The 16,522-nt window shown below is 42.9% G+C and overlaps 2 protein-coding genes across 4 annotated transcripts in view; both read right to left on the bottom strand.

The window, feature by feature from the left end:
* Window positions 1–16,522, bottom strand: part of septin7b (septin 7b) — a 169,184-nt gene that overhangs the window by 111,370 nt on the left and 41,292 nt on the right. The gene's annotated exons all lie outside the window — the stretch shown is intronic.
* On the bottom strand, window positions 30–15,240 carry mios (missing oocyte, meiosis regulator, homolog (Drosophila)). 3 transcript variants are annotated; one of them, XM_052065862.1, is made up of 12 exons: window positions 15,133–15,240; window positions 12,259–13,827; window positions 11,356–11,845; window positions 10,235–10,333; window positions 9,827–10,084; window positions 7,898–8,067; window positions 6,568–6,633; window positions 6,311–6,469; window positions 4,589–4,741; window positions 3,659–3,863; window positions 3,446–3,575; window positions 30–2,458 (listed from the first exon to the last, which is right to left on the bottom strand). In XM_052065862.1, the coding sequence occupies exons 2-12, from the start codon at window positions 13,075–13,077 to the stop codon at window positions 2,368–2,370; spliced, it is 2,640 nt and encodes an 879-aa protein (XP_051921822.1). In that variant the 5' UTR covers window positions 13,078–13,827; window positions 15,133–15,240; the 3' UTR covers window positions 30–2,367. The 3 variants fall into 3 exon arrangements, with proteins under 3 accessions (XP_051921822.1, XP_051921824.1, XP_051921823.1); XM_052065864.1 differs by having other exon boundaries at window positions 9,827–10,081; XM_052065863.1 differs by having other exon boundaries at window positions 10,235–10,338; window positions 11,361–11,845.

Below are 16,522 nucleotides of genomic sequence, written 5' to 3'. Positions count from 1 at the left end.
CTTGAGCCAGGAATGAAACAAAATACAACTTTTTGTGGTCAACCATTGTATTTTTATTTCACACATTTTCCATTTCTGTGGGGCAACTTCCTCTTCCTAGGCCAAATATTTCACTTTTGTAACAAAATATTGGGGGCGGGGGGACGAAGCATAGCATTTTTTGTGGCAAAACACAGCATTTTGTGGTCAACTGCTGCATTTTGGTGTACACTTATTGCATTTCCTCTGGAAACTACCACTTTGCAGGCCAAATATATCACTCTTGTGACAAAATATGAGGTAAATATAACATGTCACTGCCAAGATACTCCCCACCCCAAAGTTACTTGCACAAAATATGCTTTTAGCATTTAGGAGAAACTGAATTCCTGAAGCATTTAATGACACCTATTTTTTTTATTTATTTTTGCCTTTGCAATTGTTGCATTTTCATTGGCTTTTTTTTAACCACTTTCCTAATCAAATGTCATTTTGGCACACCGTAACGCGGACAATTATTGTACTTCTGTATCAAAATATAACCCTGTGAGGTCAGCTCTTGCATATTAGTGTGCACAATTTAAATTTGTATGAGGAAAGTACAACTTTCCAGACGGATTAAATAATTTTTGTCAATAAAATATTGACAAAAACGATTTAACTTTTGTGTGAAAATACAATGCTTTGTGGTCCATTACTCTATTTTTAGGGCAAAAAAATGATTTAAGGGCAAAACATTGCATCTACTATACATGGCAGTGAAAGTAAAGTTTTGACTAGTTTTAGTGGCAAAATGTTTGATGAGGCTAACGTCTTTTATGATAAAACATATTACTTTAGGAATATGACATGCTTTTTAAGGCAAGGTATAGCATGCTTGTGCCAAAACACAACTTTTTGTGGTCAACTATGAATTATTTTGTGCACAAAAGTTTTCATGGAAAAAATTAAATATGGCATCAACTTGACATGGAAAACTAGGTTGAACCAAACTAAAATTCTGTTTTACACTTTTGCAATTGTTGTAATAGACCACTTTTGTTCTCATCTTAATTTTTCCAGTTTTCATGGCCATTCACGTTGCTCATTTCCTTTTGCATCTGCTATACAGTACTTTGCCAGATAAAACTCTTGCATCATAATTTAAAGGGCATTTTTAAAAAAGCCTAAGAAACAAAGGTTGTGACATTCAAATTGCCATTCTTCAGATCGAATTTGTCAGCTCTCCTTGCCCAAAATGCTCATCTAAGGCCACGTGGGGATATGATGTTCCAAGAGCAGCATGTCCGTGACTAAAGTGATTTATCCAGTTCTAGCCTGTTTGGTGTTGGTTGCAGAGAAAGAAAAAGTGAGAGGAGGGGAGAGGGGGGAGAAGAAAAAAAAAAGCTACAATGCCAGAGCAGACGGCGCCCGTCCTCGGATTGATGATGCATAGTTTCGAGGGGCAATGTGGGCACTGGAAGGAGTGTGAAAGAAAGAGAGGGTGTAAGGTTGTGTTTTTCACTCAATGGGCAGCTGAGCTTCTGTATTAAGAATTGAGGGGAAGTAAGAGGGTGGAGGGGAGGGGGGGCAATCTTCTTGTCCAAGTGCCGAGCAGCTGCTGTTTTCCATGGAGATTCCTTTCATGGAGCGCAAGCCTGGAGTGGGTGCCTCAATGTGCCCCCCCCCCCCCCCCCTCTCAACTGCCCCGTCCCGTCCCACAACCCTCCCTTGAAAATGTTTAAAATGCCAAGTTAAGAAAAAAAAAGTGTGCTTCATCTGAGGTACCATCCTTCAGTGCCAACAAAGGTCATATTTTGGGGGAAAAGAAAGTTGCATATTAAAACAGATTTTTAAGGTAATGCAGTGGCCTACTACGTGTGAATATGACTCTACGCATGACTTTTTGGAATATCTCAGAAACTATTTAAATAAAAATGTATCATTTCAGCAGCAGTGAGTATCAAAACTAAACCTTTGCATACCCTCGTGTAGACTTTTTGTGAGTGAATATGGTGTTTTAATAGAATCGGTTTCAACCGTTTTGAGGTAAAACAGCTTTTCAAGGCTAAAAACTACTTTTGGGTTTTTTTGGGGGGGGGTAGCCTAATATTGACTTTTCTTGAACAAATATGGTTTTGATTGCATACAAAAAATATTTCCATAATGTGTGATGACATTTGTCAAAATGTGCCTCTATTGACTACTAGAATGCTAAATGAATGTTTGGCACCGAGATTCAATTTTTTTTTTTTAAGGTTCTTTACTGAAGCCTGATTCAGGTGAGATTGCGAGAGGCCCATCTAAGCCTGCTTGTTCATTGTGCCTGAGAGGTTGACGACTCCAGCAAAATCACTGAATTTCCCTTCTTGATCGTGGACGTGCAGGTCCAACAAGGCCGCTCGTGTTTCAGCTGCTGTCCAAGGGCTCCAAATTGCCCGTAGTGTCCAGCTGCATGCATCTACACGTGCAGGCAGACACGGGGCACTCCGTGTGGTCCCTACAACAGGTCAAGAGTGTTTTAGTGGCAAAATAGTATTTTTCAGCGGAACGAGTATTCTTTTTCTTGCCAAAATACTGCATTTCTATGCGTCAACCTTCCCGTTAAATTCAGTGTTTCCGTGACCATCTTCAGAACTCCGTGTTTCCCCAATAAAATGAATGGAAATACCATTTATCTGTTCCAACCTATGTCCCCCACAATCCTTCACTCCCCACCACCCAAAAGCTCAATGTTTGTATGAAGAACACACAACAATCTTAAGAATCTGTTAATTGATTCAGAGTAATTTGAATACCTTAATTTTAAAAAAGGTTTGAGGATTTTTTTTCTGCCTCAGGGAACCGTCTATTTGGTGTGCACCTTCGGGAAGACAAGTCAAGCCAGCTGCAGGAACACTTGCTGGAGCTATGCACGACAGTAACACACCACCAACGTGGTGACAAGCCAAGTTCAAGATTAAATATTCCCAAATAATACATGGGCATCATTTTCCTTGTTACGCTTTTACTTTGAAGGTGGTCCTGGCAGTGTGTAGTGGCATGGCAGCTGACTTGACTCATCTTCCCCACCAGAGGCAAGGTTTTAGTCTAAATTGCACGACTGTTGTCAGCACAGTCAATGCATCATCATCGTCATTATTTTCCAGTCGCTAATTAAGGATACTAACAAAATAAAAAACCTCAAAAGCATTATGCTGACGTTGTGTAATAAGGCACCTGCTGCCAGAGTTAGCGTCTAGTGGCTAGCCGCGAAGCAAGTGCTTGATCTAGCTGGCAAGAGCCATTGGTCTACTTTTCAAAGAGGCAAACATTGCTCTGCACACTTTAATGTTGGCAGCCTGACATAGTTGCAGTTCTTACTGATCAATTTTTCACGAACCAGGCATGTTTAGATACACTTGTACCCACCTGATGCTCTCCGCTAACTATTTGGTGCGGCACAAGAATTTCTAAATGATTCATTGATGAAATGATTGTCTGTTACCTGAACCAGCTGAGCATGTGTCCAGCGTGGCCGCCATGGCGACAGTTGTGACACCAGGTGAACCAGTTGTTGAACTGAGCCAATTTGTTCTCCCTTGTCAGGTCGACCTTGTCGTCGGACTTTCCCGTGCCTGCCAAAAAACACAAAACACACACCATAGAGTCAACATTGAACTCATGGCCACGACTACTGAAATTTGCCCGCGGTCGTCACCGGCGCAGCTGGACACGGGCGTGCCCATGTTCATGAGACACAAGGCGCAGCGTGGTAGCGGCTTGCGGCATCCCGGGCAACTGGTCACTTTGGATTTGGTGGGTGAGCCGCTCACGCCGTACTGGCTGAAGCCGCGGCCCTGGTGGGGCATGGCAGCGCAGCTGTACGAGATGGACTTGCCGCAGAAGTTGCAGCTGACAAACACCTGCGGAGGGACACAAAGGCCGTCTTGATAAGGGGAAAGGTGTAAATGGAGCGAGGTGGCAGCCATCTGGCGGCGGTTTCACTCCTAGGACAGATAAAGTGGAGATAATCCAGCAATAATCCCAACCGCTGCGCAACTGGAGTTGAAGTCCAGCATTGTTATGATGGCTTTCATGGTCATATCCCATACAGGCCATTGTAGCGGCACCTTTATCTACGAGTGTAACTTGTCTATTGTATAAAAAAAAAATGTCAGAGAACGTAAAAAAATAAAAATATAAATAAACTGGCTTCATAAAGTGTGATTATTTTATGAACTGTAAAAGTTAGGTATTGAATGTGTAACTAAGTGAACGACATCAGAAGATGAAGTAGAGTGAGCCTCCTGGTCTGCATCTGAGCGCAAATTGTGGCCTGCAGAAGCCTGTCGCAAGTGATCTCATTTCGCATTCGTGTTTGTTTCTGTTCAATAAATGGCTGAAAGTGTTTCGGCAACTGTGGCTCGCCTTGCCCACATGCATGGGCATTGGAGTACCTTAATCGCTCCGGGCCCCCCCCTCCCCCACACTTCAATTCATCAGCCATGTGGCAATATTACCAAAAAAAAAAAAGAAAATCTTTTGCAATAAGACTATGAAAATAATGTTAGATTTCTGCAAGAAGAAATTATCTTAATGTTACAAAAAACTAAATGTCACAAGAAGAAATTCATTTTTGAGGCTTAACCTGGGCCAAAGGTTTGGAGGTGGGGTCCAGTTTTCCTCGATGGATGTCAAACTCGGCCCGCTTGTGCCAAAACCTCCACGCGTCCAGCAGGTTGCGGTAGTTCTCGATCCAGCACTGGACTCGGGGGTCCTTCAGCACCTCACCTGGAGAACCCTGGAAGGGGGACATGGGTGCCATTGGGTGACGGCTCAGGCAGAAGTATTGGGACACATCCCATTATCAAGTCATGAATCGGTCAGGGGTGTTGAATTTAAGTCCTGAGCTGCCCCTGAATCTTGTTCTCAATCTGGCGAAGATTGGACTATATACAGTGGAATTTTGGTATTCATAACTCTAGATTTTGTAAGATTCTGTTTTCAATCCTTTTTTTTTTTTTTGGTCTAAATCTTCCTGAAATACACCTGGTCGGAATCGTGCACCCATCCCATGGGTGGAATGTGTGCATGTTTGCATGACATTCCTGCACGGACAACACATTCAAATAGGCCAGCAAAAGATATGGAAATAATTACTTTTATTTCCCAAAAAAGAAAATGGGAGGGTGGGCGGGGGGAGAAAGAGAGATGTTATTCTGAAAAACAGGAGCAGTCGACTTATAATTCAATTTATTACGGTTTACAGCGAACTACATTTATCGCATGAAATACATTGCAGACCCAACTAGAATGGGTAAATAGTTGCGATACAGAGACCATGGATGCATAGCTACCTAGTTATCTAGCTACCTAGCTACCTCACTAGCTAGATCGCTCACTAGCTAGATATTAATAAAGTACTCCTTAACACCTTTTCTCACTCTCTTGCTGCCCATAAATCACATTACATCACTTCACGGAAACAAAGAGTCTTCCTTGCACAGTTCTCCAAATAAGAGGTACAGTGTTCTTGCTTCAAGCTGTCTGTCACATTTTACATGATCGTAAAATACAAACGGAGCACACGATGATACTCCCAGGCATATTGTATAGTCTCCCAGCTCTGGGGGGACAAATACTATAACAGGAGTAAGTCAGGGACCTTCTCTGCCTCTTCATCTTGCTGTTAAAATATTCAGCGGCAGCAATCTTCAAAGCAGAGCTCGTCATACTGCCAGCCATTTGAGCATGTTGACTGATCTTTCGACACCCTCAGAATATTGTGTCCCATGGCAGCATAAGCACAAAAACTACCAAAAGAGAAGGCTCTTCTCCTCGACCAGAAAAAAAAGTTAGCCGATTGCCACTTTTTAATAATCAGCAGTCCAACATGGGTTGATTTCACCCAAAACTCTGATTTCTAACCTAAAAGCCGAGAAAACAACCTTTTTGTGAAAACAAACATGTGTTGTGACAACTGAAACAATAAACACCGACTCACCGACTGGCTCAGGTTGAATGGCAGTGGCTTTATTTATATCCTGTTCCTTGTCCACTTTATGACCTGCATAATCTTTTCTCGCAATCACGACAGTCACTTTCGATGACATACCGCAACACATACTCTGTTTATACCTAAAATATAAATACTTTGTTCGAGTGTCAATTGCTGAAACCTGTCCGTGATTTCAAAAGCTTTGGCATTTCTCTTCCTTCTAATGGACGCGACAAGCCGAGATTCACCACTTAATGATTAGGTCCTAATCGTTAATTTCTACTCAAAACCTGTGCTGATCTCAAATCCAAAACAATGTCACACTGCCATCTGCCGGCATCTGTTCATCAGATGGCACTAGTTGAATAGTACCTTGAGCATGCAGAAGCTGGCCGTCTGGACGTCTCCAGTCCGGTCCACATAGCTCTCCATCAGATCCACGCCATCCTTGGTTAGGCCCGTCAACAGAATGCCCTCCAGGTTGCCTGCTTCCTTCATCTCATTGGTCAGCTTGTCCACGTAGCGAGGAAGCTGCCAAATACCCACCGCCACCCAAAAATGTTGCCACAACACTCAAAACATCAAACTAAATGAAACATAACGTGAATATTGGCGTCGCTGAAGGTTACCTGAGCGTCATTGAGAAACATGGAGGCAAAGGCGACTCTGTCACGCACCGCCACGCTGCTTTCGTACTGAAAGGGAAAACATCAAATCATCAGTTTTACTTCCCGCTTTTCATAAACGTGACAACAATCTCCCATATTTTTCATGTGTCTGGGCTAAGGGGTTTGCTGACAAGACAGAAGAGGCCAACGGCAACGTGAAAGGACAATTTCTGGAAATGCAGCTATTTTTGGAAAGGACTGGCAGTGTCCTACAAACAGAAGTGGCAAAATCATCACATCTCAGGAACATTCTGGATAATTTGTCAGAAACATTTTGATTTTGTCACAAACATTTTTTTTTATCAGCCCAAGCAAACACATGCCATCAGCAAAGATCAGAACGACATAATTTAATTATTTTAAAATCTGTTTTGATACATTCAGTATGATATTGTGGTATGAAAATGCTAAAGATATAACGTTATTTTGAAAACATTTACGATGCAGATCTCAAAAGTCTAAAACTAAACTTACTTACTCTCTGAGAAACAAATAACATTGTTAGTATTATAAATATCTAATATACCATATATTGCTAAAATATATTTTTAACCTGAAAGGGCCCTCCTCTTAGGTGACATTGGCATTAACGTACAAGTTCATTTCCAGTTTTAAGACTTATCATGGGTCACTGTATTTATGATTCATAATTTGTTACGCTACTACCACACCGTTCGAGAGAGAAAAGTGTACAGTACTGGGGCACCAAACAATTATTCCAGTCTTCCATGACTACATTTAACAATAGCTTAGCTAGAGGGTTAGCATGACTTAGCAGTCGTTCCTACTGTTAATTATAGTACTGGCTGTGTCCGACTTGTAACAGCAATCTCTTGAGTTTTTAATTTATCTGGGTTTTGAAGTTAAAAAGCATGGAAAATTTTCAGGCAAGTATTGACTCCATCCTACATGCGACAACAGTCCCAGAATCATCCTGTGGCACCTAAAGGTGACTTCACAACAACAGTCTCCCAAAGAGGCACCTGTTTGTTGCTCTTATGTTCAACTTTTCTCATTGAAAGTTTACCAGCAGCGCCAGTAAACTAGCAGGCCAAACAGCAGTAAACAAAATTTCAGATTTGATGCTCTTTGGCTGCGTAATCTAATTTGCACCGGTCAAAACAGCTAAACAAATTGAACAGCTGCTGGTGTAGAAACCTTCAGTTCTTCAGACTTTAATTGTAAGTCGATACAAATATTGATGTAGCACAAAAAAAAAGAAGAAAAATTACACTAAGAACTTTTCGACCAACTTAAAATATAGTTATATGTTATTATTCAATTTGTATACCAGCACGCCGTCGTAGGCTCCCGGCTCGCTGGTGAGAAAGGCGAACATGACACAAAGGTAGGGGTTGTTGAGCTGCAATCTTAGCGAGCTGCACATCTCCCGCCACAACGAGGCCTTCTCGTCTGTGTATCCCGACAGCGCCATGGCCACCACATTCAGGTTCAGGTCACCTGGGACAAGGGGAGCGAAAAATGTCTCCAAACTGCTGTCCGCTGATTGAATTTCAAACCATTAAAAAAAATAAAATAAATAATAATAATAAAGATAATCACAATGACAAGCCCAACTGACAAACTTCCAGGATTGAAATGGCTACTAAAACGGCCACTTCAAATTAAAATGGCAGAACTGTCTAGTTTGTGCTTGGCTTCCTTTTTTGTATGTATCAAATTAAGTCAGACATTCCTTTCGAATTACACATTTATAAGTGAAACAGGCTTAAGGGGTAGAATTATTATTATATTTATTCCAGAGGGTGCTACCATGTCCAAAAGTTCATCTAGGAAGGATCCTTAGGAAGGATACATAAAGTGCCTCTTCTGGCATTGTTTTTTTGTGGGTCTAACCATGATTGATCACAATACCTACCAAATTTCATGATGCCTTCAGAGGCTGACTATTCATTGAACTCCGGGTGTATTACTTAGCAAATTTGTCTTTGAAGGATCCCTGGAAATGACCAATAAAATCGCTCGCTACTTTCTGTGAGTTTTCGGACATGGCGTTTCCAGATTTTGTTGTTGTTGTTGTCCGCTACTCAAAAAAAAATCTCAAGCTGCTAAGAGGCTGTATTACATTTTTTTATTCGAGTGGGTGCTACCCAGTCGACAAGATCCTCTTGGAAGGACCTGTAGAAACCACTAAAGTTACCCTAAAATGGCCACCTCAAAGCAAGATGGCTGACTTCCTGTCCCTCCTCAGTCGTGGATTCTTAATTCTTTTTTGCGGGTGTACGACAGCTAGGCACGTGAAGCTAATTTCACATTGTCAAGTGAACCCAACTTTGGGGACTGAATTTTCCAAAATATGTTCTGCTTTTACATAGCTCTGCAACAGAGATCATTCTTCGACAAACTGTATGTTCTCTAGCTCTGGAAGACTGATGCTTTTTCAGAGCGACTGTTTTCGGGTCTTATCTAATGACGCAGGCTGCTGGCCACATCAGGAAACACTCATTAGCGCGCGCAGTCGAAAAACATCTGGTCCACACGGGCGGAATGTGCTTGAGTCAAGTGCAGCAACAGCAAGCGCGCATTTTTCATTAAAACTCAGCATGCGGCCAGAAGGAGTGTTGTTGTGTTGCTACGTTTGACACATTCCTCGGGCGCTTCATTTCATTGGATTTCGAACATTTTGGGGTTATTTATGGCGGCACATCCTCAGTCAATCTGTTTCACATTCCTGCATTGACAACAAGCATGTGGGGGAGGGGATAACAACCACTTGCGAATACAATTGCATCATGTTAGCATATTTAAAAAATAAGGGTATTTATTCATAGATGCTGGTTGCTACAAAGACAGCCAACAGAAGGAAGCAGTACTCAAAACGACGGGCCACAATCTTATGAGTAAACATCTGAGAAATGCATTTCTCAAAAACAACAAAAATAGTCAGTATGTCGAGAATAAAGTTGTATTTGAGGCTAGGGGGGAGTCATATTAATGATAATAATCAATGCTCTTGCGATACGAGGGCCCGGTCTCGGTCTGAAATTGTATTTTTTACTCTAAAGCAGGGGACCTTACATTATATTACAGTAATTACCAAGCGAGCATATACTAATGTGAATGATGTGAAGCTGAACACTTCAAAGCGAGTGCCTAGTGTCAAAATGACGGCAGAAGCTTACAGAGAAATGGCGATTTCCGTCTTAGTCCTACGTATTATTGTGGATGAATAAAAAGGAAGACATCAGGACTTGCTCACCCTTCTCGGCCATGGCTCCCCTGTTGAGGATTTGTATGGCTCTGCGGATGTCCAGGTTGAAAAGGGCCACAGCTGCGGCTCGCTCCCACTCGCGCTCCTGCTCCAGCGAGCGCAGGAAGGGCTCCACGTCCGCGTCGGACGCCCGGCCCATCCAGCCGCAGAGGCGCAGGGCCAGGCCGCGCTCCTCGCTGTGGAAACGCGTCGCCTCCGTCTGACGCTCCGAGCCGCTCCAGCACTTGCGGCTCTCCGTGGTGCCTGCTGGTGCCAAGAGATCCATAATGATCATCGACAAAGAATAGACTTGCCAGACTGCTATAACAACCCATAATAAACCATTGATTAAAAATCTGCAAAATATCGTCACACGGGGCGAACGACGTACTCCGATCCAGATGGCGGGCGTATTACCTGAGCTGGTCTTGACAATATTCTTGATACCGGAATAGACGATGGCCTGTTTGTTCCCCTGTAGCTTAAGCTCGACATCCTCAGCACACTGCTTCATATGTGATGTTTACATAGGAATTTTTATGTCACGCCGCAGAGAAATCTGAACATATATGAGAGGCACTTGAAATGGAACGAGCGGGGTGCCAACTCCCATTTAATCGGAGTCGCTAATTGTGATGTGGTAATATTGAACACACCACAGTTGTACACCTTACAGCTCACATTAATTGGTGGAGAACGTTTTTAAATTATTCATTCATTCATTCATCTTCCTAACCGCTTGATCCTCACTAGGGTCGCGGGGGGTGCTGGAGCCTATCCCAGCTGTCTCCGGGCAGTAGGCGGGGGACACCCTGAATCGGTTGCCAGCCAATCGCAGGGCACACATAGACGAACAACCATCCACGCTCACACTCACACCTAAGGACAATTTAGAGTGTTCAATCAGCCTGCCATGCATATTTTTGGAATGTGGGAGGAAACCGGAGCACCCGGAGAAAACCCACGCAGGCCCGGGGAGAACATGCAAACTCCACACAGGGAGGCCGGAGCTGGAATCGAACCCGGTACCTCTGCACTGTGAAGCCGACGTGCTAACCACTGGACTACCGGGCTGCCTTTTAAATTATTTATTTTGGTATTAATTTTGTCACTTTTCTTTCTTTCTTTCTTTCTTTTTTTTTTTTTTTTTTATGAACGCATGGGCAGCCTGGTGGGCAACTGGTTAACACGTCGACCTCACAGTGCAAAGGTCGTGGGTTCGATCCCAGCTCCAGGCCTCCCTGTGTGGAGTTTGCATGTTCTCCCCGTGCCTGAGTGGGTTTTCTCCGGGTACTCCGGTTTCCCCCCATAGTCCAAAAACATGCATGGGAGGCTGATTGAACACTCTAAATTGTCCTGACGTGTTAGTGTGAGTGCAGATGGTTGTTTGTCTGTGTGTGCCCTGCGATTGGCTGGCAAGCTGTTCAGGGTGTCCGAAGACGGCTGGGATAGGCTCCAGCATGCCCCACGATCCTTGTGAGGATGAACACGGATGGATGCACAGGTTTGTGTACACTCTCAGATTCTCAAAAGGATATAGAAGAGGTCAAACCACAAGGACTTGAGCTGGGAATCGTTGCCCCCCGCTAGCAGGTGATTCCTCCACACCTGGACGGTGTCGTGTCCATATCTGGACTGAGCCCTCTGCCTCATCTTGGTAGCGATATCCTGCTCAAGGAGGCCCTGGGCGCCCTCCGGCCCGTCCTCGGCGCACTCATAAAGGTGGCGTCCGCAGGCCCACGTTAATGAGGTGGTGGCGCTCCACGCCAGCGAGATGCGCTCAAAGACGGTGAAGTCGGTCATGGCGCGGTTGGTGGCCGACACCACCACCATGCGGTTCTGCCTGGACGGGTGCCAGGCAAAGGTGCCGATCAGGTTGTCGCAGGGCTGCACGCTGCGCTCGATGATGGTGGGCTCGGTCTCGTCTCCGATGGGAGTGGGCGTGTGCTGCATGTCATATAGACGGATGATGTTGCTGTCGCGGGTCAACGTGGCCAGCAGGCCTGTGCGAGTCGGACACCAGGCCACCTGACCGGGTTGCACAAAACAATGATATTAGGATTTGTCCAATCTGCTAAAGTTTAATCAAGGCAATTGGACTCTTTCAGATTGTGGAATGGGGAGGACTTCTGGTTAAGTCGAAAAGATGAATGTCAGTGCCGGAAACAATTAATATCAAACTAAAGACAAACGGCTTGAGGTTAATGTTATTATTTATTGTTACTTTCAACCAAGTCCTCTACCCTCCCTTGACCTAAATCCGCAATAACCAAACCGTCAAGTACCGTGGGAACACTGTACTTTTTGTCAAAATACCAATTTGTCTGGTCCTGATATGTATGAAAAACACCATGTCAATCATTACGTCAAATAATAACCGACCTTCAATGTTTACAAAAATATATATGCTCAAGTTCACGAAAGCCTCCATGACACCATACCTTGGTTAGAGGCTTGGGCTGTTCGGTGAGCGTGAGCACGGGCTTCTCGAACTTCCTCAGGTCCCAGATGGCCACCTGACCCTCAAAGAAAGAGGCCACACGGTCAGGAAAGTGGGGGTCCACCGTGACCCCCTGGATGGCTTTGGTGTTGACAAAAGTCTTCTGGCTGGTGTTCCTCAGGTCGAACACAGCCAGGTTGCGGTGCATGCCGGCCAAGAGGAGTTTGGGGTCCCGGAGGAGCCAGCAGAGGGACAAACAAGCGTCGTTTTGGCCCAGGTCATACAGCGGCTTGGTCACGACCAAGCTCGGGTCCAAGTCGGAAGAGGAGAGGCGGATCTTCTCGGCGGAGACGCTGGCCTCCGGGGAGAACTTGCTGCTGATGTCCCATATGAGCACCGAGAAGTCGGCTCGGTGTTTATCCAAGCCGGCCGCCAGCAAGTTGCTATCCACCGGGTTCCAGGCCAGCGTGTTGCACTGACGGGCGTGTTTGGGCACAAACTCCTTGCCCACCAGCTCCTTGCACGCCGAATTGTGGCTCTGACCCAAGCTGGTGAGCACCACCCGGCCGTTGGCCTGGCCCACGGCGAGCAGGCACTCGGGCTCCTGTTTGGGGTACCAGGCCACGCACTTCATGTAGGGCGTGTCAGAGTTGATGGCTAGTAAGGTGGCCGCCGTCTCTCCAGAGAGAGGCACGGTACCGGCCTTGAGCTCGGCACACCCCGCCGGACCAATGCGGTACAGGCCCAGCTCCGAATCGCAGATGACGTAGCGGTCCGGGTGGTGGGGAGACCACAGGATGTCTGATTTTGAGCCACTCATGACTAGTGGGGGGGCTAAAAGATTCTCAAGTGGATTTGCATCACCATGAGACCCCACCTGCACAAATGGCAATATTTATCTAAGCTCCAAGTGACCCAACTTTTTCGAGATATGAAAAGATTGTTTGGGCGATTTGTTATTTCAACTTGTGAGGAAAAACTGTATGATGGCAGTGACTCAACTCACTTGACAACAAGCAGCAGTTTGGCAGAAGTATTAAAGTACTAAAGTACTGTACATGATGTCTTCAATTTTCACCAAATATCACCATTTTCAATGTCCATCACATTTGAGGGGCGACGTTTAAAAATCCTGTGACAAAAACGGACAAATGCTTGATGCTATATGCTTCATCTTACATATGTGACTACAAGGGTGTGTAAATTTGCTGACGTTAGCGTTGTCACTTTTATTACAAATTGAACACAAGATACTGTTAATTACAAGTAGTAACTAGTATGAATGTATGTGTGTAGTTTGCTAACAATAAGCAGCTTAAATCATAGAATCGGAGAGAAAATGCGGCCGCCTCCTTGAGCATTATACGTTTGCACTTTCATAACTTTATCTCATTTCAGCAGTTAACGTCATTATGCCATCAACCTATAGTTATTGAAGGGACCACTGCCCACGCAGGACACCCCCCAACCTGTTTTCCAGTTTGGTCATGTGATGTTCAAGATTCGGCCCATTCTTCAGAAGAAAAAAAAAGGCTTCCGTCTGTTTACTGCCACTCCCAGTTGAAGTTAACTGTAAAACGAAACATAAAACAAAGTGAATAACACATTCTGTAGTTAAAACAAACATATGGACTCCCCTACTTTAATAATGGCAGAGACAATGGCTAACGAATAGCATCTTTATAGTGGTGTTGTAACCCTGTAAACAGTAGATATTTGGGGAAAAAAATGTGAAGCAAGAAATGTTGACATAATATAACAATACTCACAGGCTTATCCTCTGCAAAGAATGACTAATATCTAGTGTTGAGTTGAGAATGTCTCCATGTACTGAATATGTCTGTCTTTTATGACACCATGTGGCAAAGGTACACAGCACAAGCATGCAGTGAGAGAAAACTGCTGAAATTGTTTAGATTTTCTTTGAATATGCCAGTATTGTATCAATTTATAGATTTTTACATTGTAATTTGAAAAAAAAAACTATCCAAAAAGTCTTGTTTTGGGATGTTGTAACCATGGTTATAATAGTTTCGAATTGTCCATTATAGTTTGGAATTTGTTTTGACTTTTTGTTTGGAAATTCAGTTAGTTTTAAGTCCGTTTTTAGATCAGATTTGTTCATTTTTATTCAAGTTTTTTTAAATCTAGAACTTAATTTATTATATACAAGTTGCAGTTGTTATATCCGGTAAATAGAAAGGAATTAAAACTAATACAGTCCTAACAGTATTCATTTCTGGAGCCAAAAAGCACAAAATCTATTATAGATACTGTATATTTAAATAGATAAAGATAGAAATGTCTAAATCAGACAAAAACCATCCTTTGGAAGTTTCATTAGATTTGCATGAACACACAGTTAAAATTGTTTAAAAAGGAGAGTTGGGGGAGGGCGACACAAATGGCAAATGTAGAGTGCAGAAGAAGATCAAATACACAATTGAAACAAAGAATTCCGATTATTTCTTGTTATCTCAGATTGTGAAGGCGAGTGCGATTTGATAACGCTCAAAGTATGTGACCCATCGGTGCACAAAAGGCCAACTTATAACTTAGGTGTTAATGTAGGCGCTTAAAAAAACAATGAGCCACGCCCAACACGTAATTTTTTTAGCCGAATTAGCCAAAGCAAAAGTGTAAGAAATACTGTACTAAGGAGGTTTGAGATATGTGAACATACAAACTCCGCGAGGCTAATGCTAGCGCGAATGAAGGACGAGTTTAGAAGATGAGATTTTTCGTTGGTACCGTTTAGCTTCCAGTGCACTCGCTTAGTGTCAGTACATTGTATTTGTGACACCAAGTTACATTTACCTTCATGTTGTAACTCATTAAAATTCAACATACACATTCAGGGGAGGGGAAAACTTACTTCGAGTTGTAATACTCTTGTTGTTTGTCACACAAAAACAGATCCTTCTAGGAAATAATAGTCCGTCATATAAGCGTTCCGCTTAAGGTTCCGTCCGTTGTCATTTACAAATCTCACAGAGTACTTTTGTTCGATAATAAAACACAATTTGAACGTAATAATATAAACTACATGTGAAAATAAAATATTTTAAAATTTTAATCAAGAAAATAAATGATGTATTCTTTTTGGGTGAAACACATAAATAAATCCGTCAATATTTTATTTTATATTTCCTTTTTATTTAATATAAAATGTACAAAACATGGGTATAGTATATTGTAAGCATTATAAGACAGAAAGAGTAACTGACCAGCTTCAAGAAATAGTCACAATCCAACAACAAAAAATAATTTAAAAAAGAAAAAAACAGTAGCGGATTTCAGCAAAGTTCAACTCTACTAATCTACACACTTTCAAAGCATTTTTCTTCACCATACATTCCAAGGATGAAAAGTAATGACGTAAATCTTTATGAAATACATAGAAACCGGATTTGGGTTTGATGTGTAAGTCCGTCAATAAAATAATAGCCAGTGACGAACAGTTTCCATCCGATTATGTCAATTTACAAATCTAGATGTGAAGGACGGATGAAATTTAATCGATAGTAAAACACGATTTGAATGATTAATTGCTCCACAAGTTAGCACATTCGCCTCACAGTGCAGAGGTGCAGGGTTCGATTGCGGCTACGGCCTTCCTGTGTGGAGTTTGCATGTTTTTCACGTGCCTGCGTGGGTTTTCTCAGGGTACTTCAGTTTCCTCCCACATTCCAAAAATATACATGGCAGGCTAATGGAACACTAAATAGTTGTTCGTCTATGTGTACTCCGCGACCCTCGTGAAGACAAAAACATAGAAAATGGATGGATGAATGGTGCTCAGAACTTCAGGCACCAGAGGCCGCTGTTGTCTCAAGATGTCGTATATGGATGCCAATTATGAGGACAATACCACGAAACAGTTTATAAAAAGTTGTACAGTTTTACTTTTGAAAATGCTGGCAAGTATTCATCCGTTATCCTCCTTCTAAAATGATTTTGGTTGTAGTATTTGAATTTTATCGTTCTCCCGCAATTTTACCGTCCTTTCACATTTCTCCACAGATTCATGAGACTAATTTAAAAATTCCACATTAGCACCGCCACGTTAAAAAAAAGAAAAAAGAAAAAGAAATTCCTCTGCTTTCCCATTTCAAATTCCAGCTTTCGGTACACAACAACACAAAAAAAAACCTCAAACAGATTTTACTGTTCCAATACTTTTGGAAGGGATTGTACTGTATGTGTGGATGAATGTCAGGGGCACTGACCAGGAATGAAACCCATGCCATCTTTATAAAAGGCAG

The sequence above is a fragment of the Hippocampus zosterae genome, chromosome 5 (assembly GCF_025434085.1).
Source record: "Hippocampus zosterae strain Florida chromosome 5, ASM2543408v3, whole genome shotgun sequence".
Lineage (NCBI taxonomy): Eukaryota > Metazoa > Chordata > Actinopteri > Syngnathiformes > Syngnathidae > Hippocampus > Hippocampus zosterae.
This window is presented reverse-complemented; position numbering and strand designations above follow the sequence as displayed.